The sequence below is a fragment of the Felis catus genome, chromosome E3 (assembly GCF_018350175.1).
Source record: "Felis catus isolate Fca126 chromosome E3, F.catus_Fca126_mat1.0, whole genome shotgun sequence".
Classification (NCBI taxonomy): domain Eukaryota; kingdom Metazoa; phylum Chordata; class Mammalia; order Carnivora; family Felidae; genus Felis; species Felis catus.
In genome coordinates, this window is record NC_058383.1 from 16265848 (window position 1) to 16292475 (window position 26628).

Here is a 26628-nt window from a genome sequence, read left to right on the forward strand (position 1 = left end):
AGTTCACTTCTTTTTACTGTTGAATAGTATTCCATTATGTGGATGCAGCACAGCCTATTTTTCCATCACTCTGCTGATGGGCATTTTAGGCTATTTCCACTATTTGGTTATTATGAAATGCTATGATCACTGTATATGAGTTTATATGAATGCATGCTTTCATTCTCTTGGGTATATACCTAGGAATAGAACTGTGAGGTCATATGGTAATTCCATGTTTAACATTTTGAGTAACTGCCTATTTTCCGAAGTGGCTGTACCACTTAACATTCTCATCAGCAATGTATGCGGGCCCCAAGTGATTCACAACTTCACCAACATGTGTTATTATCTGTCTTCTTAGTGAAAGCCATCTGAATGTTTGTGATGTCTTCTCTCTTTGTGATTTTACTTTGCATTTCCTTAATGACTGGGAGTGTTGAGCACTTTTTCACGTGCTTATTAGGCATTTATACATTTCTTTTGGTGAAATGTCTATTCAAATCCCTTGCCCACTGAAAAATTTTTTAAAAAATTTATTCCATGATTATTTATTTTTTATTGTGGTAAAAACACAAAACATTAAACTTACCTCAGCCATTTCACAGTTTAGTAGTGTCACAAGCACTCACATTGTTGTGCGAGGGATCTCCAGAACTTTTTGATCTTGTCAAATTTAAACTCAATACTCACTAAACACCAAGTCCCCTCCACCTGGACCCTGGCAACTATTCATTTTCCATTACTGTGATTCTAACTACTTTAGAGACTTTGTTATTAGTGGAATCATATACTATTTGTCCTTTTATGAATGGCTTAATGTCCTCAAGGCTTATCCATATTGTAGCACATGGCAGAGTTTCCTTCTTTGAAAGGCTGCATAATATTCCCTTATATGTATATATCACATTTTCTTTATCCATTCATCTCTCGATGGATATTTGGGTTGCTTCCACCTCTTGGTTACTGTAACTAATGCTTGCAATGAAAATTAATGGGAAAATATCTCTGAGATGCTGCTTTGAATTCTTTTGATTAGAAACTTAGAAGTGTTGATCATATGGTTATTCTATTTTTAATGTTTTGAGGAACCTCTATATTGTTTTCCATAATTACTACAACATTTTACATTCCTACCAACTGCACAAAGGTTCCAATTTTTCTGTATCTTCACCATACTTGTTACTTTCTGTTCTCTTGATAATGGCCATCATAAAAGGTGTGAGATGATATCTTGTTTTAGGGTTTTTTTAAATCTCATTTGATTTGCATTTCTCTTATGATAAATGATGCTAAGCATCTTTTCATATGCTTTTTGGCTGTTTGTATATCTGTGAAGAATCGTCTATTCAAATCCTTTGTCCATTTTTGAAATGGGTTATTTGTCTTCTTATTACTGAGTTGTAGGACTTTACATATACTAGATACAAGTCCTTTATCAGATATGATTTGTAAAATTTTCTCCCAGTCTTGTGACTTGCATTTTAATTTTTTAAATGATGCCCTCTGAATTACAAAGTTTTTAATTTTGATAAATTATAATCTATCATTTTCTTTCATGGATTTGGTGTTATATGCTTAACCTAGGTCACAAAGACTCTCTCCTACGTTTGCTTCTAACCTTTATGTTATGGTTAATTTCTGTGTACAATGTGAGGCAGGGGTCTAAATTCATCCTTTTGCAAAGATATCAAGTTGTCTTAGCACCCTTTGTTGAAAAGACTATCCCCATGGAATTTACTTGGTGCATGTGCTGAAATTTACTTGGTGCATGTGTTGAATTTACTTGGTGCATGTGTTGAAAATTTACTTGGTACAAATGATTCATATTTATGAGTTTATTTATGGACTTGCACTTCTGTTCCACTGATCTGTATATACCTGTTCTTATGCCAGTACCACACTGTCTTGATTACTGTAGCTTTGTAGTCAGTTTTGAAATTGAGATCTGTGAGTCCTCCAACTTTGTTCTTTTTTAAGGTTGTGTTAGCTATTTGGGTCCTTTGCATTTCTGAAGCCTGCCGGGATTTTGATTGGAATTGTGATGAACCTATGGATCAGTTTGGGGAAAAGCTGGTAGTCTGCTACTTAAGTGAAGAAAAAAACCCCGAGCAACTGTGTCATTGTGGTGCTGTTTATGTGACAAAAACATTTCAAAAAAAGGTAATATCCAAGAATATGAAATTACTTAATGCAACACTGGGTTTTATTAAAAAAAAAAAATAGAGGTGCTTGGGTGGCTCAGTTGGTTAAGTGTCCGACTTTGGCTTAGGTCAAGATCTCACATTTTGGGAGTTTGAGCCCCGTGTGGGTCTCTGTGCTGACAGCTCAGCGCCTGGAGCCTGCTTCAGATTCTGTGTTTCCCTCTCTCTCTGCCCTTCCCCTGCTCATGCTCTGTCTCTCTCAAAAATAAACAAACATTAAAAAAAATTAAAAAAAAAAAACAGAGTCCTTATCTCTTAGAGATATATACTGAAATATTTATGGATGACATGACATGCTGTTTGGATTTACTTTCAAATAATTTGGGTTGGGAGAGTTAGACCTAAGCAAGACCAGCCATGTGTTGGTAACTACTGAAACTAAGCGATGGGAATGGAAGGGGGTGGGTGGGGCAGGGAGATCCACGGTATTAGTCTCTCTAGTTCTGTATACGTTTGAAAAATTCTGTAATAGAAACATCAAACAAAACAGTCTAATATCAAATCATGGTTTTATCCCCAGATTTTATTCCTGAATTAACACTATGGCCTAAAATAATCTATTAATAAGATTACAAAGTCACCATTTGGTAATATACTTACCAGTAATTGCCCCATTCAATCATAGTTCCTGGCTGAAAAGAGATTTGGATTTTGAGTTTGTTAGTTCTGTGAAGAAATACAGGAACAGCAGTATAAAAAATATCAAATGACAAAACTAACTTAAAAATGAAGTATAACAAAATAAAAAATGTAACAAAATATTATTCACTGCGCACATATCTATCCCATAGTGAGAGTCCTATTCTATTCTATTCTATTCTATTCTATTCTATTCTATTCTATTCTATTCTAATTTCATACACGAAGACAATATTTATAGTAAGTCATCTAATTATGGTTATCAAAACCATAGTTGAGCCCATCCTCCAGATGTCCTGAAATCATGATTAAGTTGTTGGTACCCATTCAGACTTTATGGTGAAATAAGAAAAAAAATTCAATTTAAGTAAATTTAACAAGGACATCACTATTTTTTTTCCAGTATAATGGTGAGTATTAGACTACTAAGATCTACTGATGTGTACTCCTTTTAACAACATTGCTATGTTGCTATCTGGGTTTTATTTCTTTTTTTTTTTTCTTAAATATAATTATTGTCAAATTGGCTTCCATACGACACCCAGTGTTCATCCCAACAAGTTGGGGCTTTCTTTCTAGTAGTCACTTAGTGGGGAAACATCAAGAAAGTTTTAAAATATTATTCCTTTTGACTCTTATGGTGCCGTCTAACTTATTCAGCAGTCTCATTTTTATTATATAGAGAAGTAGTTGCTCTAGTTCAATTACAGTAGATGCTCTGTATTATAGCTAGTCCTGCATTTTAGGTCTTTCCTCTTAAAAATAGCAATGCTATACAGAAAAAAGTCAAATGACAAACATTATGTGTAAGATTATAAAAAATAAAAGCTTAGCAAAAGAGAAGGAATGAGAGAGAAGAAGATTAAAAAAAAGAAAGAAGAGAAGGACTGGACAGGGGATAAAATAAGCCAATCAAAATATTAAGCCAAACACATCACAAAATGTAAAGTCCACTTGTGTGGTAGGCATTGGGCTGCCAGTGCTTCCTCACAGAAGCACGGGAGGACAGCTGGTGGGTATTTCTGTACTTACTCGGAGCTGGTAAGATCGGAGTTCATATATATTCGGTCCTGACCGTGGGACAGGCTCATTCCAGAAACTGAACTCCAACAGCAGCTGATTCTTCCTAGAGAGAAGCATGTTGCTTCTTGCCTTGCGGAATTCCACAAATGCCTTTGAGGGAAAAAACATGCTCATTATATCTTCTAGGATTTACATATAAATCCACTTTAGTATCACTTATGTTCCTCTTAGAATACTATCAAAAACAGAGCCCCAGGTGGCCCAAGACAGCCCCAGTTCACATCCCGTTGAACCAGCATAATAACTAAAGCATTCATTTTCAGTCTCAAAAGTGTCCAGATTTAGACACCAAACTACACAGCCATCTAATTACTTAAATAACAATATTAACTACTGAAATAACAACTTAATCTCCTACCTTTTAAAGTCCTCCTAACAGTGTCTGACAGCATATTAACAAAAGTGACATAGAGACTACAAAACACCAGATAGTCCAAAGCCACTTATATTTGTACAGGGAATCTACACCAAAGGTTTTCTTTCCTAATAATGGACGGCTGTTAAAATTCTCTTCATTGACCTGCACCTATTCCTGAAGGGAGTGGGGAGGACAGGGATGTCAGCCCAAAGGAAATACTATGTGGTTGACAGTTCCTGAAGCAGGTATGTGTTAGGTAATCCAGGGCTGTGTCTACTGTGCTGACTTACTGGCATCAAAGTACCAGTTTCTCAGTTTCAAAGTACAACTGATTTTATAGTGAGAACTGTTATGTTAACAGTATTACAATGGGTTAGTTATGTTTCAATACAACTTCAAGAATCCAAAGAGTAAAACTTGTATTAATGTTAAAGAATGGTGACAGAAAAGAGTCATTTAATTCTGTGCTACCATTTATTGTATTAGTCTGAATACATAAACCTTTTTCAAAATCATTACCTGATTTTCTCTTAGTTTATTCATGACCTCTGTGAGGGCTGGATAGCCTCCTTCGTACCTCCAGAGGTGGACTGAAATATATTTTGAAAGATAACATACATTTAGAGTTTTATGACACTCCTACCTTGAAAATATTCTATATACACACAACGTTAACACAATACAAAACTGTAATGTGCCATGTGGTAGCCTACGAGTATATCATAAAGTTTCAATATAGATTCAAGCGTTAAAACAATACAAAAGTAGTTTTTGTAATCAATTACTGGAGAAACTACTTTAGCCATAAAACCAGACTGACACTTGGAAAGCTTTGATTTTAAAAGCAAACATTAAATATTATGTATGTCGTTAACAGTAAAGGCTTAGGGAACAAGTGTTTATTCCAAAGACTTCTGCTTCCTACCAGCTTGATCTTGCTCGCCATACCACGTGTTCCAAGTCCCCACCAAAGTACAAGGGTAATGCTTATCTTCGTGAATCTTTGGCAACACCTCTTGACTTAAAGAGAAGAAATAGCAACACCAATTAAACAACTGACAAGATTATACCAGATGGACAACACATGATCAGCAATAGGAAAAAGGCCATCTACTCTGTTCCAACAACTGACCTCAGAATATTTATGATACTATAATGTGCAGAATTAACATTTTAGCTGAATTCTACTATGCTCTAATGTCCCACTTATCGTAAGGTTAGGTTTCTGTTACCCAGCTACCTACAATCGTTGTAAACAACTCAAGGAAAGTGATAAAAATGGATAAGGAAGAGCAAAAGGTCCCAGGGTTCCAGGAACTACATGGATCTACTATTTGCTATTTCAGGAAAAAAAAAAAGTACCTAGGAATGGTGAAGTTTCTAAAAGCTATGTTCTGCTGGTTCCCAAGGTAGGAAGGAGAGAAACAGGAACAGTAGAAAAAGAGCATGGAAGAAATAAGAGAAGAAAGTAATGTTTAAGATAGGGGAGACAACAGAAGCAGCATAAGTAGGCAGAAGTGGCAGGGGCAGAGAATACGTTGGCCATAAGAAGGGAGGAAGAAGAAAGAGCTAGAACACAACACAGTCTGGAAGCAACCCAGCTCTAACAGTCTCAGAGGGCATGGACATGGCAAAACAATCCAAATTAAAGATACAACATGGAGCATAAATTGGGTTCTATTCAATTCAACCAGCTGAGGGGATTTAGGAAGTATCACATAATCCCACGTTGAACACACACCCCCAATTCATTACCAGTGATTGTACAGGAGTAGTAGCAAAGCCATGGCAGGTCATAGCAGTATATTAATTTAACAGAGGTGTCAGTACTTGGATCCATTGAAACCTTCCTATGGTACAGATTCGAATGTACAGGGAAGAGCCATTAACTGTGCCATACCAAAAGAAAAGCTAAAATCTGCACACTTTTTGATAGAAAAATTATGATGAAAAAGTACAACAGAAATTCAACAATAAATGCAAAAGGATATCAAGGGTCAGAAATGGAACCTGTTCAAACGATTTGCTAACACTGAGTGATATTAACTTACTGATCACCACCAGATGCTAGGGCACCAGAACGGAGTATACATGCATAGTTAACAGAGAAAATCTCAGAATGTTCTTATATTTAACTAAATGAAAACCCATGTATTTTTATGACTCAGTACAATGACCACACCATGTGTAATTTTTGAAATGCCACCCTTCAAAAAATACACATGATGTGATCATTGTAGTGGGTCAAAAATACTTATGTTTAGGGGCACCTGAGTGGCTCCATTGGCTAAGCATCCAACTTCGGCTCAGGTCATGATCTTATGGGTCGTGAGTTCAAGCCCTGCATCAGGGTCGCTACTGTCAGCACAGCAGATCCTCTGTCCCCCTTTCTCTGCCTGTCCCCTGCTTGTGCTGTTTCTCTCAAAAATAAATAAATAAACATTAAAAAAAGACTTTTTATTAAAAAAACTTTTTTTAACGTTTATTTATTTTTTGAGACAGAGAGAGACAGAGCATGAACGGGGGAGGGTCAGAGAGAAAGAGGGAGACACAGAATCTGAAACAGGCTCCAGGCTCTGAGCTGTCAGCACAGAGCCGGATGTGGGGCTCGAACTCACAGACCGCGAGATCATGACCTGAGCCTAAGTCGGACACTCAACTGACTGAGCCACCCAGGTGCCCCAAAAAAAGACTTTTTAGAAATAACACAGGACTGATGGAAATCAGGGGTGGGGAAACATGGATTATGTAAAATTACTGGAAACGGGATTCCTTTTTGTCACATGACATGAGCAGGAAGTAAACAACCCCAATTTGGAGCCAGTGTAGAAGAAGAAAATCTACACAGATGACCCAGGTGGGATCCAGGAAGGGGCTGGGGGCCTGATAATGGGACCTAGGTTTTTTACCAACACAAAGTCATATCCTCTTTGTTGGGAGCTCCAAAGCAGCCCTTGGAAGCCCTGGCCTTACATGAATGAAAGTTGTAAGGCAGGTAGTACTTTTACTCAGATGGGCCAGGCAGAACCTTAGCATTGGGGCCTCTAAAAACCAGGCAGGAGTTAAGTCTTTATTACCAGAAACAGGGAGCTACTGTAAGTTTCAGAGAGAAGGAAAAAACATGATGAAGGAGAAAGCAGAACTCAGGTAGATCAATTTGACAAACTTCTGAGTAATGGATCGGGTGTGGGATAAGGTACAGGTATAACTTTGAGGCCAGGAAGGCAGTCAGCACGGAGGCTACTTAGAAATAGGGCTCAACAAGAGAGAGGGAGATGGGAAAGGAAATGAAATAGAACCAAAATGCAGGTCAAATGAAGAACACAGTTCTTAGCAACCAATAGCAAAGAACTAAGGAAAAGGTTAAATAAAACTATGGTGACTGACACATGTTGGAAGTGGGAAGGAAGAGCCAGGTAATTCTATATGTTGAGTATGAAGGAAGAGGAAGACACCCAAATAGAAATATGAATACAAAGGAGATGAAAATCTGAGACAAGAGATGAAATGATACAAACAGGACAGGGAAGATAATCCAGGGAAACATTAGCATAGATAAGAAATTCCATTTTATGAGAAAAGATTTAGAAATAAACATCTGCTTTATTTTAGGAACTTTTTTTTAGTAAAGAGAACTATGCTGAGGTGATTAAGAAACTATGCTAATATTATATTTCATGAATCACCTCCCAAAATAAAGTAACAAAAGGTTTTTGTATCTGAAAATTATGCTGATTCTGGTGACAAAATCATTTTCTTTCTCATGAAAGTAGCAGATATAAAAGGTAAAAATATGCTTTTTAATTATACTTGCTCACAATTGATCATTAAAATACAATTTGTTGGCTTAAGAACAAATGCACTTAATTCTCTCTTTAGTCTTAAAGTTTACAAATTCTGTAAGAGCATATGCATTTCATATCACGTGAGAATCTGCTGAAGGAACTTGAATCCTGGTGAGTGGAAGACTTGAGAAGAAATGGCAGATATATTCAAATACATCCAGGACTTTCATGTGGCAGTTTTACTTAGAAGTAAAACTGGAAACAATAGAGATCACAGGGACATGAGTTCTGATTCCTAACATTCAAAGCTTCCACAGATGGAATGCAATTAAACACAGGCAATCAGGAAGGTCTGCAGAAAGGACTCAAGCATGGACGAGTAGATGGACTGGATAGCCTTACAAGGTTCCTTCCAACCTTAAGAGTCTAGAACATTCTAACATCTGAGAGCTTACGTGATGAGTTAGTCATGGAGTCCTTAAAATCAAAATGCCCTTGGCAATCCCACGCAGAGCTCAACTTACGAGCCTCTGATCATTCAGCTTCAAGAAGAGGGATCAAAGATCTCACTCTGCTATCAAGTGTTAGCTGAACCAACAAATATTAAAATTGTTATTTTTCCCCAAGTAAAGGATAGTTTGGTATACACACCAAATTTTGTTGTATGCTTCTAGGCATTCCGGTTTAACATTGTGAACTGAAACAAAAGAAAATTCAACGATAAACTTATGAACAAAGGGAAAAAAGTCAACTATGAAGGTAGCAAACCCATCACTCACACTGTAATTTGTATAGACTGCTTGTTTCCTTTTTGGCTAGGAGATTAGAGTGAGCATCTTTTCTTGGATCAACTTTCCGGACAAATAAGGATTTTAACCAGCTGTCTTCTCGAGGTCTACTATTGGAGGACGTAAATCTCCTAGGGAATAACAAATATAAAAATTTTAGTCTCATCAGTGGTACAAAGACTTCAGTGTTTTCAGGTAATGTCACATACTACATTATTTTTATAAAATCAATCCATCCAGCAAACATGCCTTGAGTACCTATTCTAGGCACTGTTACAGAACCTGGAATACCACAAAACATTCACTCTCAATTATAATAGCATGCAATCTAAACAACAGGAGCAAAGTGTAAAAGATGTAACTTGTGGTTCTCTTAAGAGAGCTCTTTTTTTTAAGTTGTAAGTATAGTTGACAAACAATGTTGCATTAGTTTCAGGTGTACAGCATAGTGATTTGACAATTCTATACATTACTCAGTGCTCACCATGTTAAGTATAGTCACCATCTGTCACTATACAATGTTATGACAATATTATTGACTATACTTCCTATGGTGTACTTTCCATCTCTGTGATTTATTTATTTTATAACTGGAAGTGTGTACCTCTTAATCCCCACCCCCCACCTCCCTGCTGGCAACCACCAGTTTGTTCTCCGTATTTAGTAGGAGTCAGTTTGGGGAGACTGAGTGGCTCAGTCGGTTAAGTGTCTGACTTCGGCTCAGGTCATGATCTCATGGTTTGTGGGTTCAAGCCCCGTACTGGGCTCTGTGCTGACAGCTCAGAGCCTGGAGCCTGCTTTGTACTCTGTGCCTCCTTCTCTCTTCTGCCCCTCCCCTGATCATGCTTTGTCTCTGCCTCTCAAAAATAAATGTTAAAAAAAAATTAAAAAAAACAACTGTTAGTTTGGGGAGCCTGGGAGCTTTGGTTGGAGGAGCGTGTGACTCTTGATCTCAGGGTTGTGGGCTCAAGCCCCACATTGGGTGTAGAGATTACTTAAATCAATGAAATTAAAAAAAAAAAGTTTGTTTCTTCATTCATTTGTTTGTTTTTCAGATTCCACCTGTGAGTGAAATTTGTCTTTCTCTGACTTATTTCACTTAGCACAACTCTCCAGGTCCACCCATGTTGTCGCAAATGGTAAGATTGCATTCATTTTTTTAAATGTTTATTTATTTTTGAATTTTTTTTTCAACGTTTATTTATTTTTGGGACAGAGAGAGGCAGAGCATGAACGGGGGAGGGGCAGAGAGAGAGGGAGACACAGAATCGGAAACAGGCTCCAGGCTCTGAGCCATCAGCCCAGAGCCCAACGCGGGGCTCCAACTCACGGACCGCAAGATGGTGACCTGGCTGAAGTCGGATGCTTAACTGACTGCGCCACCCAGGCGCCCCTGTTTGTTTGTTTGTTTATTTATTTATTTATTTTTAATTTTTTTTTTCAACGTTTATTTATTTTTGGGACAGAGAAAGACAGAGCATGAACGGGGGAGGGGCAGAGAGAGGGAGACACAGAATCGGAAACAGGCTCCAGGCTCTGAGCCATCAGCCCAGAGCCCGATGCGGGGCTCGAACTCACGGACCGCGAGATCGTGACCTGGCTGAAGTCGGACGTTTAACCGACTGCGCCACCCAGGCGCCCCTGTTTATTTATTTTTGAAAGAGAAAGAGAGAGAGCGAGCATGAGCAGGGGAGTGGCAGAGAAAGAGAGAGAGAGGGAGAGAGAGAGACAGAGACAGAGACAGAGAATCCAAAGCAGGCTCCGAGCTGTCAGTGCAGAGCCTGATGTGGGGCTTGAACCCACAAACTGTGAGATCATGACCTGAGCCAAAGTCAGATGCTTAACCCCCTGAGGCACCCAAGCACTCATGATCTCATTCGTTTTTATGGCTGAGTAATATTCCATTATATATATATGCACACACACACACACACACACACACATCTTCTTTCCATTCATCTGTTGATAAACATTTGGGTTGCTTCCGTATCTTGGTTATGGTAAATAATGCTGCAATAAACATATGGATGCATATATCTTTTTAAATTAGTATTTTATTTTCTTTGGGTAAATACCCAGTAGTGGAATTACTGGATCATATGGTATTTCTTTTCTTTTTCCCTATATTCTTTATGCTGTACCTTTCATCCTTGTGACTTGAGTAAGTCCATAACTGGAAACCTTGTACCTCCTATTTCCCTTGGCATTTCTATTTTTAATTTTTTTGAGGAACTCCATACTATTTTCCACAATGGCTGCACCAATTTGCATTCCCACTAACACGCATGAGGGTTCCCTTTTCTCCACATCCTCGCCAACACTTGTCATTTTTTTATCTTTTTGGTTCTAGCCATTCTGACAGGTGTGAGGTGATATCTTATTGTGGTTTTGATTTGCATTTCCCTAACGATAGTGACGTTGAGCATCTTTTCACAGAGTTCATACGCTTATCTTTGTTATTTCTGCTATGTGTTTTTCCCTCCTCCAAAGCAATTTCTGACATAGAAAAAATATACATGGTAACCTAAAGTAGTCAAGTTCACAGAGAAAGAAAGTAGTATAGTGGTTGCTAGGGGCTGAGATGAGAGGAGAATGCAAAGTTATTGTTTAATGGGCACAGAGTTTGAAAGATGAAAAAGTTCTGGAGATGGATGGTGGTAATGGTTGCACAACACAGTGTGAATTGACTTAATGCTACTACTAAACTGTACACTTCCATATGATTAAAGTGGCAAGTTTTATATTATATATACTTTACCACAATACATAAGCAGGAAATATACAGGGAAAATGAAGTAAGTTCTCTCTTTAAAAAAATTATTTTACCTCTAAATGAAACTTAGAATCAAGTTTAACTCTCACTAAAGCCTAAGAATACAAATTTAATTGACACATAATTTGCTAATTATAATCTATAACCGAATTTCTACTAAACATGCTGTCAGAAAGGATAAATTTGACTGAGGTCACAAACTATACTTTAACCATGAACTTTTAAGTGCATGTTTAACTCCCAAATGCTTGCTAGTGGGATTACAAATCTCCCTAGAGGGCAGTGTAGCATCATCATCTATATCAAAATTAATCTGTGTAGGCCTTTCAGCCCAGTAATTGTACTAGTTGCTATGTCCTACAGACAGCTATATTTAGACAAGTGCACCACATTGAATGCACAAGAATATTTATTAGCGCCTTGTTTCTAGTTTTTCCCTGGTATAGGCAACTTAGATATCCATTAACAGGGACTGGTTAGATAAATTTGGAATATCCCAAATCAGAATAGAACGCAATCGTTAAGAAGAATGAAGTAGATCTACATGCACTGATATATTGAAATTTCTGGAATAAATTATGCAGAAAAAGCACGTACAGAGCAGTACCATAAATACACACACAAAATGAACTGTTAATAGTGGTAATGTCTGGGGAATGTGACTGGGCATGGGGTGGGAGTAAAATTTTCCATTTCATTGTATAACCTTCTGGACTATTTGAGAATTTTCCATATACATATAATTATTTTTATACTTAAAAATATCTAAAAGTGCATGTTTAAGAGTCTTTTATAGGAAAGGTATATAGGTGTATATAACCTGAAAACATGATTTAAAAAATTTGAGCCTGGTTGAATAAAATACCTAAGAATAAACTTAACTAAGGAGGTGAAAGACCTGCACTTGAAAACTAGAAGACACTGATGAAACAAACTGAATATAACACAAATAAATAGAAAGACAGTCCATGCTCATGGACTGTAAAAATCAATAGTATTAAAATGTCCATACTACCCAAACCAATCTACAGATTAAGTACAATCCCTATCAAAATACCAATGGCATTTTTTCACAGAACCAGAACAAATAATCCTAAAATTTGTAAGGAACCAAAAGGACCCTGAATAGCCAAAGCAATCTTGAGAAAGAAGAACAAAGCTGTAGGTATCATGCTCCTGGTTTTCAAACTGTCCTACAAAGCTATAGTAAAAAAAGAGAGTCCACTACTGGCATAAAAGCACATAGGTCAATGGAATAGAATAGAGAGGCCAGAAATAAACCCATGCTTATATGATCAATGAATCTATGACAAAGGAGACAAGAATATACAACAGGGAAAGGATAGTGTCTTCAACAAATGGTCCTGGGGAAACTGGACAGCTACAGCAAAAGAATGACACTGGACCACTTTCTTACACCATATACAAGAATAAACTCAAAATGAGTTAAAGATCTAAATGTAAGATCTGAAACCATAAAACTCCTAAAAGAAAACATAGGCAGTAAACTCTTGGACATCAGTCTTACCAATTTTTTTGGATCTGTCTCTTTGGCAAGGGAAACAAAAGCAAAAATAAGAAAGTGGGACTACATAAACTAAAAAGCTTTTTCACAGGAGAGGAAACCATCAACAAAATGAAAAGGCAACCTACTGAATGGGAGAAGATATTCACAAATGATCTATATGATAAAGGGTTAATATACAAACTACATAAAGAATTCCTAAAACATCAAAAAAAAAAAAAAAACCACAAAAACAAAACAAAACCCACAATCTGATTAAAAAATGGGCAGAGGACCTCAATAGACGTTTTTCCAAAGAAGACATTCAGATGGCCAACAGACACATGAAAAGATGCTCAATATCACAAATTATCAGGGAACTGTATATCAAAACCACAATGAGATATCACCTCATACCAGTCAGAATGGCTAGTTTGGTGAGGATGTGGAGAACAGGGAATCCTTGTGCACTGTTGGTGGGAATGCAAATTAGTGCGGCCACCATGGAAAAGTGTAGAGGTTCCTCAAAAAATTAAAAATATAAATACCATACAATTTAGCAATCCCACTTCATTTATCCAAAGAAAATGAAAACATTAATGTGAAAAGATATATGAACCCCTATGTTCACTGCAGCATTATTTACAACAGCAAAGACATGGAAGCAACCTAAGTCCATTGGTAGAAAAACAGATAAAGAAGATGTGGTGTACATATGCATATACAACATGTGTTGTATACATATATAACTATGTGTTATATTATACATATATGACACACTCGCACAGATGCTCAGGAATATTATTCAGCCATAAAAAAGAATAAAATCTTACCACTTGTGACAACACTGATGGACCAAGAGGGTATTATGCTAAGTGAAATAAGTCAGAGAAAGACAAATAACATACAATTTCACTTATATGTGGAATCTAAAACACAAATTAACAAAGAACACAGAAAACATACTCATAAATACAGTATACAAACTGGTAGTTGCGGGAGTTGGGGGGAAAGGGTGAAATAGGTGAAGGGGATTAAGAGGTACAAAGTTCCATTAACAAAATAAACAAGAAGGTATAAAATACAGCATAGGGAATGTAGTCATAATACTGTAATAACTTTGTATGGTGAGAGATGGTAACTAGACTTAGGGTGATTTCATAATGTATATAAATGTTGAATCACTAAGTTATATGTGAAACTCGTATAATATTGTATGTCAACTACACTTCAATTAAAAAAAATTAGAACCTGGATGAGACTTATCCTCTTCCTAATCTCACAAAACCCAATCAATGACAAGCTGTGTGCTTTTATCTTCTTCATTTTGATTCAAATTTCCATACAGTGAAATTTACTTTTTTGGCATAGTTCTACAGGGGTTTGGCAAATGCATAAAGTCATGTAACTACCACCATATGAAACAGTTCCTTCACTCCCTTAAACTCCCTTTTAAAAAAAATTGAAATATGTGATATACATTGTTACATTAGTTTCAAGTGTAAAACATAGTGATTCAACAAGTCTATATGTCACTCTATGCTCACAAGTGTAGCCACCACCAAGTACCATATAAGGCTATTATAATACCATTGACTATATTCCCTATGCAGTATCTAATATATTAGTGGCTTATTCATTCCATACCTGGAAGTCTGTTATCTCCCACTCCTTTTGTAATCAACCCTTCTCCCCAGTTCCAACTGCTAACAACCATTCCTCTGTTCTATATCCCTATAGTTTGGCCTTTTCCAAAATGTCTTATTTATGGAGTGATACAGAATATAGCCTTTTGAGTCCAGTCCCATTCTTCTTGCACACTCCCTTTTACAACTGATGACCATCATCTCTGGCCAGGGTTATTATGGCATACTCCTTATAATTCTGATCTTTAACTGATCTGCACATAAGTGCTCTTTTCTGCCCTTTGCTAGATCATGCTAGGAGCAATAATGTATTGGGAATCCAAATGGCTACTATAAATGCTTAGGATCTTATCTAATGCTTCAAAGCAAGGTCAAGATGTTGACAGGTTGGTGTGAGGCTTTTCTGGGAGATTTCTATGGAAACACTACATGATTTTCTACGGACTATTTTCAATTTGCTTATCAGGCCTGCTTAAGAACACGGACACCACAAAGCAAGTGTAGGAAAAGAGAGCGACCTCAGGTGTTAAGGAAGAGGACTTGGAATTTAAATAAGAGGTAAGAAAAACTCTCAGATGAAAATTCCCCATTGCTTCATGAGTTGAACTTGAATATTCTATATAACAATAATACAAATTCCTATTTTTTTTAAAGATTTTATTTTTAAGTAATCTCTAAACCTAATGTGGGGCTCGAACTCACAACCCTGAGATCAAGAGTCCTATGCTCTTTCTACTGAGCCAGCCAGGTGCCCTTAAATTACTATTCTTATTCAACTATGGTGCTTTAGAAATAATACTACTCTAAATCTCAAATGTTTATTAGCAACCTTTTTCTTTTTTTGCTTAAAAAATCAACAACCATGGCACAAAAACAGACACATAGACCAATGGAATAGAATAGAAACCCCAGAACTAGACCCACAAACGTATGGCCAACTCATCTTTGACAAAGCAGGAAAGAACATCCAATGGAAAAAAGACAGCCTCTTTAACAAATGGTGCTGGGAGAACTGGACAGCAACATGCAGAAGGTTGAAACTAGACCACTTTCTCACACCATTCACAAAAATAAACTCAAAATGGATAAAGGACCTAAATGTGAGACAGGAAACCATCAAAACCTTAGAGGAGAAAGCAGGAAAAGACCTCTCTGACCGCAGCCGTAGCAATCTCTTACTCGACACATCCCCAAAGGCAAGGGAATTAAAAGCAAAAGTGAATTACTGGGACCTTATGAAGATAAAAAGCTTCTGCACAGCAAAGGAAACAACCAACAAAACTAAAAGGCAACCAACGGAATGGGAAAAGATATTCGCAAATGACATATCGGACAAAGGGCTAGTATCCAAAATCTATAAAGAGCTCACCAAACTCCACACCCGAAAAACAAATAACCCAGTGAAGAAATGGGCAGAAAACATGAATAGACACTTCTCTAAAGAAGACATCTGGATGGCCAACAGGCACATGAAAAGATGTTCAGCGTCGCTCCTTATCAGGGAAATACAAATCAAAACCACACTCAGGTATCACCTCACGCCAGTCAGAGTGGCCAAAATGAACAAATCAGGAGACCATAGATGCTGGAGAGGATGTGGAGAAACGGGAACCCTCTTGCCCTGTTGGTGGGAATGCAAATTGGTGCAGCCGCTCTGGAAAGCAGTGTGGAGGTTCCTCAGAAAATTAAAAATAGACCTACCCTATGACCCAGCAATAGCACTGCTAGGAATTTATCCAAGGGATACAGGAGTACTGATGCATAGGGCCACTTGTACCCCAATGTTCATAGCAGCACTCTCAACAATAGCCAAATTATGGAAAGAGCCTAAATGTCCATCAACTGATGAATGGATAAAGAAATTGTGGTTTATATACACAATGGAGTACTACGTGGCAATGAGAAAAAATGAAATATGGCCTTTTGTAGCAACGTGGATGGAACTGGAGAGTGTGATGCTAAGTGAAATAAGTCATACAGAGAAAGACAGATACCATATGGTTTCACTCTTATGTGGACCCTGAGAAAGTAACAGGAACCCATGGGGGAGGGGAAGGAAAAAAAAAACAGGTTAGAGTGGGAGAGAGCCAAAGCATAAGAGACTCTTAAAAACTGAGAACAAACTGAGGGTTGATGGGGGGTGGGAGGGAGGAGAGGGTGGGTGATGGGTATTGAGGAGGGCACCTTTTGGGATGAGCACTGGGTGTTGTATGGAAACCAATTTGTCAATAAATTTCATATTAAAAAAAAAATTATAAGTAAAAATACCATATGATCCGGTAATTCTACTACTGGGTATTTACCCAGAAAAAGCAAAACACCAATTGGAAAAGACATATGGACACCTATGTTTATTTGCAGCGGCCAACATATGGAAGGAACCTAAGTGTCTATCGACAGATGAATGGATGAAGATATGTGTGTGTGTGTGTGTGTGTGTGTGTGTGTGTGTGTGTACACACAATGGAATGTCATTCAACAATAAAAATGAATGAGACCTTGAAAAAAAAAAAAAAATCAACAACCGGGGCACCTGGGTGGCACAGTCGGTTGAGCGTCCGGCTTCGGCTCAGGTCATGATCTCACGGTTCGTGAGTTTGAGTCCCGCGTTGGGCTCTGGGCTGACAGCTCTGAGCCTGGAGCCTGCTTCCTATTCTATGTCTCCCTCGCTCTCTGCTCCTCCCCTGCTCACATGCTGTCTCTCTCTCAAAAATAAATAAAGATTAAAATAATAATAATAATAAAAAGAGTATGTGGCTTTAAAAAAAATCAACAACCATTACACAGCAATTTTCTTTCCATAAAATGTTTTTAATTTAAAAACACTGTATATTAGCTAAAAACCAGGTAAAAACAAATAGCTAAAAACCAAATAAAAAGACTCCTGAATGATCTAAGCTTACAAATATGCAAATATTACACAAATATTAACAATACATTTTCTATAATGATCAAGAAATATAAAAGTACTTTTTCAATCCTTCAAAGATTAAAAAGCAGCAAACTCGGGGCGCCCGGGTGGCGCAGTCGGTTAAGTGTCCGACTTCAGCCAGGTCACGATCTCGCGGTCCGTGAGTTCGAGCCCCGCGTCGGGCTCTGGGCTGATGGCTCTGGGCTGATGGCTCAGAGCCTGGAGCCTGTTTCCGATTCTGTGTCTCCCTCTCTCTCTGCCCCTCCCCCGTTCATGCTCTGTCTCTCTCTGTCCCAAAAATAAATAAACGTTGAAAAAAAAATTAAAAAAAAAAGCAGCAAACTCATATTTAACAGGTAAAATAAATTTATACTAGTACTGTACATGTAATTTTTCTTATAAGTGCATAGGACAAAAATATAGTTTAAATGGCATTAAATAGTTTAAATGGCATTTGTGAAAACAAGTTGGAATTTCTCCCACATTTCTTTTACTGTATGTTAAAATGTCCTAGAATTAATAAGTATTGATGGTGGTATCTCTCAGGGAGGGAAGAGTTAAGGTAGAAGAGACACAGCTTTACTCATGTAACACCTGTATTGTGTTTTTCACATGTGTGTATTTTATAATTATTATTTAAGTACGGTTGACACACAATGTTACACTAGTTTCAGCTATACAACCTAGTGATTTGACAAATGTATACATTATGCTATTTTCACCAAGTGTAGCTACCATCTGTCCTGTTACAATGCAGTTGCAGTATCACTGACTATATTCCTTATGCTGTGCTTTTACTTTTACGTGTGTGTGTATGTATATATATAAATGTTTATTTTGAGAGAGAGAGAGAGAGAGAGAGAGAGAGAGAGAACACGCATGCGAGAGACCGGGAGAGAGGCAGAGAGAGGGAGAGACAGAAATCCAAGCAGGGTCCGCACTATCAGCACAGAGCCCTACACGGGGCTGGAACCCATGAACCATGAGATTACGACCTGAGCGGAAATCAAAGAGTTGGAGGCTTAACCTGACTGTGCCACCCAGGCATCCCTTACTTTTGCATATTTTTAAGTACATATCTAGCCCTATAGTAAAACTGTTTAAGGCATTTAGGACGGCACCTGATATATAGTGAAAGGTTAAAAAATTAAGTTTTTAAAACTACTTTTTCAATAAAAACAAACCTAAAGTTAAAAGCAATAAATTATATATAAAACTATTAGATTATATAAATAAATTCTGAAGAAGGCAATTCTCCAAACAGTCATGGTAAAACTTATGTCAATAAAAATGAAAACATTTGTCAATTTGTTTAAAGTGTTTCAAACATATCACATTTTGGGATATTTGCTAAATAGTATCATGAATACAATGGCTAGCATTAAAATTAATGATACAAAAAGGAGAAAGTTTTAAGATTTGTTAATGAGACTATATAATTCCTGTTTTTTCTTCATTTTAGATTTTAAGTTCACTAGACAGAAACAGTGTTTACAAAGTTTTGGGGGTATTAAATAAATGTTAAGAGCTTAGGAAAAGCTATTATGAATAATTAAGAAAGGGGTACAATGAAAGTTTCTAAAAATATCAGCATTAGGGAATTTCATTTAAAATAACAAATATTCACCTAAGCAACCACTACTAACAGTTTTTAATGGGTCCTTCCAGAAATGCATAGACATGCATTATCATGTGTACATATAGATATTTAATTTCTATGGCATTTAATACTTTAAAAATAAGAAAGCATGATACAGAATTATTAGCAAATCAAATCTGGAAGGGGAAAATCCCAAAATAATTTTGTTCCTCTTCTTTAGAATGAAAGGGAATTACAAATTAATAAATTCATACTTCCTGCTAGGCACTGAATTAGGCAGCTTGTCTATGTCATCTCATTCAATCTTCAGTACAGTCTAGCAAGGTAAGTATTAGCTCATTTTAAAGCTTGGCTCAGAGAGGTTAAATGACATGAGCTAAGAAGTAGCAAAATGAAAATATAAACCTATGAAAATATGATGTAAATATGAAAATGAAAATATGATCTAACTATAAAGTTCAAAATATTCTCACTAATAAGGGATGTCTCCCAAACATAAATCTCCCCAGCTGAGCATTCTCCCAGGTTTTAATAACACCAAAGAGATTTACTTTAAGATGGGTAAAATGAGGTAAGGGACATGAAAACACTGTAATATAAAGATAAGCCTAAGAAATAGTCAGCATCATGAGACACACACAAGAACCTGAGGGTATCTGTTTGTCAGCTTGGGTAGCAACTGTCTTGACAAATGAAAAACAGTTCAGTCCAGTCCGCCATTACCCCCAGTTGATTGTCAAACTCGGGAATCTTTTCAGTGTCAGGTGACCAAAGTTGCCCAGTGTGCCCGGTCCATCTAGCTGTCCAAGCTGAATCACGGAAAGGAGTAGAAGGAGCTATGCCAACAGCTGTCAGGGTGATAGGATCTGGGCTAGGGTTCTTTACTGAGAATGACAAACTGCACGATCAGTAAGTAGTCTTTATAACATCATACATCTGTTGTGTGGCACTTAACAGAGGGTGGGGTAGGGGCAGCACGTTCCACAAAACATTAGACTTTATTTTTATCATTTTTTTCCAAAGATTTTATTTTTAAGTAATCTCTACACCCAACATGGTACTGGAAATTACTCGAGATCAGGAGTTGCAAGCTCTACTGACTGAGCCAGCCAGGCACCCCCCAAAACATCAGACTTTAAATAGAATTAGCATTATTTGCCAGACTCTGTGGATGTAAAGATGAGCCAGATGCCTCACCTATTTAGTCTCATAGGAAAAACACAGTAAACACCCAGACTGGTCTCAGATACCACAGATTTACACACACATCCTGTGGGAATGAACCACTGGCTTGGCCTGTGAGGAGTGGAGGAACTCCAGCAGAGACATTCTGGCTCTGTCTTGGAGGACCACACAGACAGGTGGACGAGGCAGGCGGTAATTCCAGTCAAAAGGGACAGCATGTCCAGGGGCACGGAGTCATGAAACTGGATGACATATTTCCGGAACAGCAGAGCTTGGTAAGGCAGGAGAACAGGGTGTGGAGGACGGTGAGAGAAAGAGTGGGAAGGCAAGGGCGGGGCCGTGGGGTCAGGCCCTTGTACACCATGCCCATTAGCTGGATTCTACCTGGTACATGGTAAGATACTAGCAAGTTTTCAAAAAAAGATCAAGGTGTGTAAAGCAGCCTGGCAGTGGTGTGGCAGGTGGACTGCAGCAATAAAGGCAGGGAGCGTGGCTCCTGGGCTTTCTGCTGGTTGTCAAGGCCAGCAGTGCCAGGCACACAGGAGGCATTCGATACTCACCAGATAGCCTAAAAGATGGTTCTAGGCTATGATGTAGGCAGTGGGGATGAAGGGGAAGGAATATCTTCAAAAGATATTCCTGAGGTGAAAAGGAGAAGGCACAGGCCCTGACTAGGTATCTAGACAGACAGTGTTGTGGTTTAGTTGGAGCAAACCATAGGTGGGAAATACATTTAGCGCTGAGACCACAGGATGAGGCAGCAGGGGTGAAATGGACTTCATTCATTTGAGTACCAAATATCTACTGACTGTGTGCTGCATATGCCAAGCCAGGCCAAGGATATAAAGATGAATAAACCTGGCCCTGACTTCACAGAGCTACTTGTCAGTGGGAGCAGACAGACAACCATGATCACAGCCCAACATGAGATAAGCTCCTTGATGGCTACATAAGGTGGTGGTTGTGACAAGGGTGGGGGCAGAGGTGGGGGAAGAGATGAACCAATTCTCTGAACGAGTACTTGTTGAACTGAAGCCCTGAAAGATGAGGAACACTTGTCAGGTAGATAGACGCCCATGAGAGGAAGTAGACCTATACCTGCCAAAGCCAGGAGTTTGTGAATATAGCCAGAGATGAAGAGGAGAGAGGAAGCTGAAGGGCCTGATTCAAAGAAGAGTCGAGCATTAAAGTAGTAACAATGTCACTCCTCTACTCACCACCAAGCCTCCTGCCACCCCAATAAACCTGTCTTCCACACTGCTGCTACAGAGAGCTATTCTCTTCATTTTTAAAAACTTCAAACACGGGGGCACCTGGGTGGCGCAGTCGGTTAAGCGTCCGACTTCAGCCAGGTCACGATCTCGCGGTCCGTGAGTTCGAGCCCCGCGTCAGGCTCTGGGCTGATGGCTCAGAGCCTGGAGCCTGTTTCCGATTCTGTGTCTCCCTCTCTCTCTGCCCCTCCCCCGTTCATGCTCTGTCTCTCTCTGTCCCAAAAATAAATAAAAACGTTGGAAAAAAAATTTTTTAAAAACTTCAAACACAGAGATGAAGGGACAGTATAATGAAGGCCTCTATACCCTGCATTTAGATGAAAGAATGATGAACATTTTATCAATTTTAAGTTTCTCTCTGTACATATTTGCTTTTTTATTTTTACCAAACCATTTGAAAGTAGAGTACAGACATTATGACACTTTATTCCTAAAACTTCAGCATGCACCGTCTAAGAACAAAGACAAAACCATGATACGATTTTCACATCTGAGGAAAAGAATAATTCTAATATCCACTCCATATTAAACTGTCCCCAACTGTTCCCAAAATGTCTTTTACAGTTTTTCTTGGCAGGGGTGGGGTGGGGTGGGGTGGGGTGGGGTGGGGTGGTATGGGAAAAAGAGGCACTGGGATCCAGTCAAGGTTCAAGTCAGAGCTTTCTAACAGGAAAAAGTTCTGCACAGAATTCTTCAGTTGTCCCCTTCACCAACAGGTTCGAGACCTTACCCTTCCTTCACAGGACTCCAGACAAGTGTTGCCACCAGTTAAGTGAGGGGAGTGGTGGGAGAGAAGGTAGAGTGAAGACACACTGCAGGGAGAACTGACAGATCCTGTAGCTGGCTAGATGGGAGAGAGCAGGAGGGGGTGGGCTTGGGGCCACTACAGGGAAGATGTGCCACTACTGGAGAGAGAACCCAGAAGGAGCAAGCTCTACAGGAGGAAGAGGAGTTCAATTTTAGGTGCATAAGCAACCCAAGCACCTGTAGGATACTCGTGCAATGTCCACTAAGCAAATGAGACCCCAGGCCTGGCACTGAGCAGAGAAGAGGTGCTGGCAAGATAGTCTCCTGGGAAGACTCCTCCTTCCCTTCTGAAACCCCTCTTGTAAGGTCACCCACAGACCCCTGTTGTCAAATCCAGTTTTCTGTCATCTTAACTTTTAAGCAGCATCTGGCACAGTTGCCAGCTCCCTCCTTGAAATACCTCCCCCTGGGCACTGCCACAAAGTGCCCTCACTGGCTGCTCTCTCCCAGTCTCCCTTGCTGCCTCTTCCTACATCTAGCCTGTGAACACATCTCAGGCCTGCTTCTCAACCCCTTCTCTATCCACACTCTCTCTGCAAGCAACCTCATCCATTCCTATGGGTTTAAAAAATGTTCTATATGAAAAATTTCAAATAAATACAAAGCAGTATAATGAAACCCATGGATCTATCAACTTTTAGCATTCCTATATACCAGCAGCTCCCAAATGTAACCTGTAGTCCAGACATCTCCTTTGAGGAGTCCTATAGATCAAACAGGCCAACCGCCTTTCCATTTGAATAGCTCACAGCCATCTCAAACTTTACCAGGTTCAAAAGTGCTCTGGATTCCCCCCTCCACACCCTACAACTGTTCTTCCTTCTCTGAATTAGGAGCAAGCTCCCAGATGGCAAGGACCCAACAGCGCCCAGCATACAGTGGGCACTCATATGCTTATGGAACAAATGACTTTCCATAAATGGCACCAGCATCTGACCAGTTAGCCATTACCTATGATTCTGTCTCCTTTCCAAAATCAGACTGATATTTTTTATTTATTTAAAAAATTTTAATGTTTATTTATTTTTGAGAGAGAGACAGAGCGCCAGTGTGGAAGGGGCACAGAGGGAGACACAGAATCCGAAGCAGGCTCCAGGCTCTGAGCTGTCAGCAGAGTCCAATGCGGAACTCGAACTCAAGAACCAGGAGGCCAAGTCGGACACTTAACCAACTGAGTCACCCAGGTGCCCCCAGACTAATATTTTAAAAACACAGAGCAGATCATGTCACACTGGAATTTATATCTTTAAATGGTTTCCATGGTGCTCAGAATAAAATCCAATTTCTCTAAAATGGCTTGTGAGACCTGGAATTATCCAGCTCCTGCTCCTTGCCACCTGTCCTCTAGTCACTCTTCCCTTCACTCCTGGGCTCCTCTCTTCCTCGACTTTTCTGGGGTTTCCCAGTATGCCTTCATCCTTCCCAGTCAGGGCTTTGCTGCACACTGACCCTTCAAATGTCAGCTTAACGTCACATTCTTGGGGAGGCCCTCCATGATCTCATGTAGTAGGTTCCCTGATCTTCTCTCATACCACCTACCTCAATCTGTAAGTCTCTATGAGTTTTTACCTCTGCCATGGCTCCCTGGAGATAGTGACCATGGCTATTATGTTGAGTTTCACAAGACTTCAAAGACATCATTTACATTCAGTATTTGTACAATAAATGAATCAACTGGGTCTACATTAGGTCCTAAAGAACACCTACAGTTGAGGCAGATTAGCACCCAGGAAGGGGCAGTGGTCCAACGGTACAGGGGGCTTGAGAAAGTAATCCCAGAGCCAACAGGCTGGACAGAGATAAGGACTTTAGATTCAAAAGCATTCGGCCCCAGCAGGACGTGGGGGTACTGGACAGACCCAGGTCCAAATCTCCAGTTTACTAGCTTTGTGACCTTGGGCACTTTAGTGTCCAAGAGTAGTAAAGTATTTAGAGTCTTTTGGGTGAATACGTTCAGCCTCAGAGGTCTTTTTTGGAAAGAAGAAAATATGAATTTCACAGGCTCATATCACCTGTGTGAAAAAAAAAAAAAAAAGACACACAGTAGATGCTCAGCAACAGAAAAAAGGAGGTTGATTTGTTAATCAAACTGGAAACATAAACATCAAATTTGGAAATACAAGTTGGGCATCAGTCCTAAGAAGGGTGCTGAGCCTGAAGCCTGACAAACTTGAGGTCAAATGCCTTTTCTAGCTAGGTGTCTCACCTGCTTTGAGGTTCCATCTCATCTGCAAAATGCAGATCCTACTACTTCTTAAAATTGCTACTAGGGTTAAATTAAATAAGCTCTCTGGCCCATAGTAAGAGTTTAACAAACATGCAGTTCCTTTACTGACAACTGAATTTTCTAGAGGCTCATTATTTAACCACAAACAGAAAACGTTTAAATTATCCAATGTAAAGAAAACAATAAAGCAAATCTACGTGTAAGTTAGTTATGAGCTTGGTTTCTGAACATGGACTATAGGACATGGATACATCAAAGGCATGAATTCAGAAAACCGAATACTTAATCCAATGAGGTTAGGAAAAAACGTGTAAACTTGAACCCAACGCCTACTTAGCGCTGGTAACTGTTCATACTTTTTGATCCGTTACCTACTTTTCAACGCAAGTCAAAGGCTGTTCGTAGCACTGAGACCTCCCCACCACTCCCCCTGTGCTTCACTGAAGGTTCAGACGGGACAACGCGTTATTTTAGTTCTTCACAACCTAAGAAAGAGGTGAGTAGTATCTCTACTGCCATTTGCAGATGCGGACATCAAGGCTTTGCGCGGGCACGTAGCGTTCTCTGGGCGCCCGCGAGAAGCCGGAGGCCGAGTCCAGGGCTGGAGCCTCAGCCGCGCGCCAGCCCTCCGCCACCGCGCGGGTCGCGCAGGGTCAAGGTCCCGAAGGCCGAGCCCGCACGGCAGGCGGACGTGGCCTTGGCGCCGAGCGCCGTCCCCGCCGTGACCTTGAGCCCGGCCCGCCGGGAAGGCGCTCCGACTCCGCCAAGGCTCCCCCGCCTGGCCCGGCCCGGCCGACAGCGGCCTCGGCCCCTGCCGCCCCGCAACCCCTGCGGCTCTGCCCCGAGGGAGCGCTGCCGGGCCGGGGCGGAGACCCGTGCCGGGGACCCCGCGCCCTCTGCCCCGCGGCGGCCCCTCCCCGGCCGCTCCCGGAAAGGGCGGCGCTGCTCACCGGAGCACTGGCAGGAGGCTGCAGGGGGGGGCCCGCCGCAGGAGACCGCCGACCCAAGCCGCTCCGCGGGCGTGCAGTACTCGCGCCGCCATCTTGCTCTGGCGCCTGGGCTCCCACCGCCCGGGCCGCCGCTGACGCCGCCGCCGCCGCCGCCGCCGCCGCCGCCGCCGCGACCCCTCCCCCGGCCAGGCCCGCCGAGGCTGGGGCGGGGCGGGGCGCGCGGCCGCTGCAGCGCCAGGCGCCGCCGCCAGGGGAAGTAGTGCCCACGGTCCCGGCGCGAGGAGGTCCTGCAGCTGCGAGAAAGGAGCGCGAAGGCGAAAAGGACTGCTTTACGAGACAATCACCAGCGAAAGGAGCTGAATGTCCGGCACTAGAGGACCATGGGCAAGGCTTTAATGTACATGGAAAGATCCACAAGAAAAGAGTAACACGGAGTTCAGGCTTCTCCCCAATACCTTTTGAACTTTGTACCATGTAAATGCATTGCCTTTCAAACCGAAAACAAACCCAAAGCAACGCTTTAATAAAAACATTCTAGATGAAAACATACTCAAGTTATCTGGTGGTCTCGGGACTACATTGTTCCTGTTCCCTGTTCATATCAACACTGATGGGCCCTCGTCGGGTCTCAGTCGTCAAGCCGACTCAGTCTAGTGGGGCAGGATGTGAAATAATTGGCTCCAGTGTGACAAGTGTTGAAATGAAGAGGTTCACCAGACGGGAAGGGGACACGGACAGGCGAGACTGTAACCGGCCGGTGGCTGTGAAGCGGAGGACAGAGCCGAGTTCCTGGCACGATAGCGCGGTCCCAAAGGAAGAGTTGACCAGTGGAAGGGAGGATATCTCCGGTCAAGAAAACAACTTAAACAAAGGCGTGGGTCGGGTGGCACTGTTTAGGGAAAGTGTATCCCGAGTAAA

General features: G+C 40.3%; 1 protein-coding gene across 1 annotated transcript in view; it reads right to left on the minus strand.

Moving 5' to 3' along the window:
- The window catches only part of NIPSNAP2 (nipsnap homolog 2), a 40026-nt gene extending 14150 nt beyond the window's left edge, over nucleotides 1-25876 (minus strand). The window contains exons 1-7 of the mRNA XM_023246264.2: nucleotides 25711-25876; nucleotides 8828-8967; nucleotides 8700-8745; nucleotides 5189-5283; nucleotides 4783-4853; nucleotides 3855-3995; nucleotides 2784-2815 (exon numbers count right to left, since the gene is read on the minus strand). Coding sequence (XP_023102032.1) covers nucleotides 2784-2815; nucleotides 3855-3995; nucleotides 4783-4853; nucleotides 5189-5283; nucleotides 8700-8745; nucleotides 8828-8967; nucleotides 25711-25802 — 617 coding nt within the window. The 5' untranslated portion in view covers nucleotides 25803-25876. The remainder of the gene's footprint in view (nucleotides 1-2783; nucleotides 2816-3854; nucleotides 3996-4782; nucleotides 4854-5188; nucleotides 5284-8699; nucleotides 8746-8827; nucleotides 8968-25710) is intronic.
- Nucleotides 25877-26628: the final 752 nt, after the last annotated feature.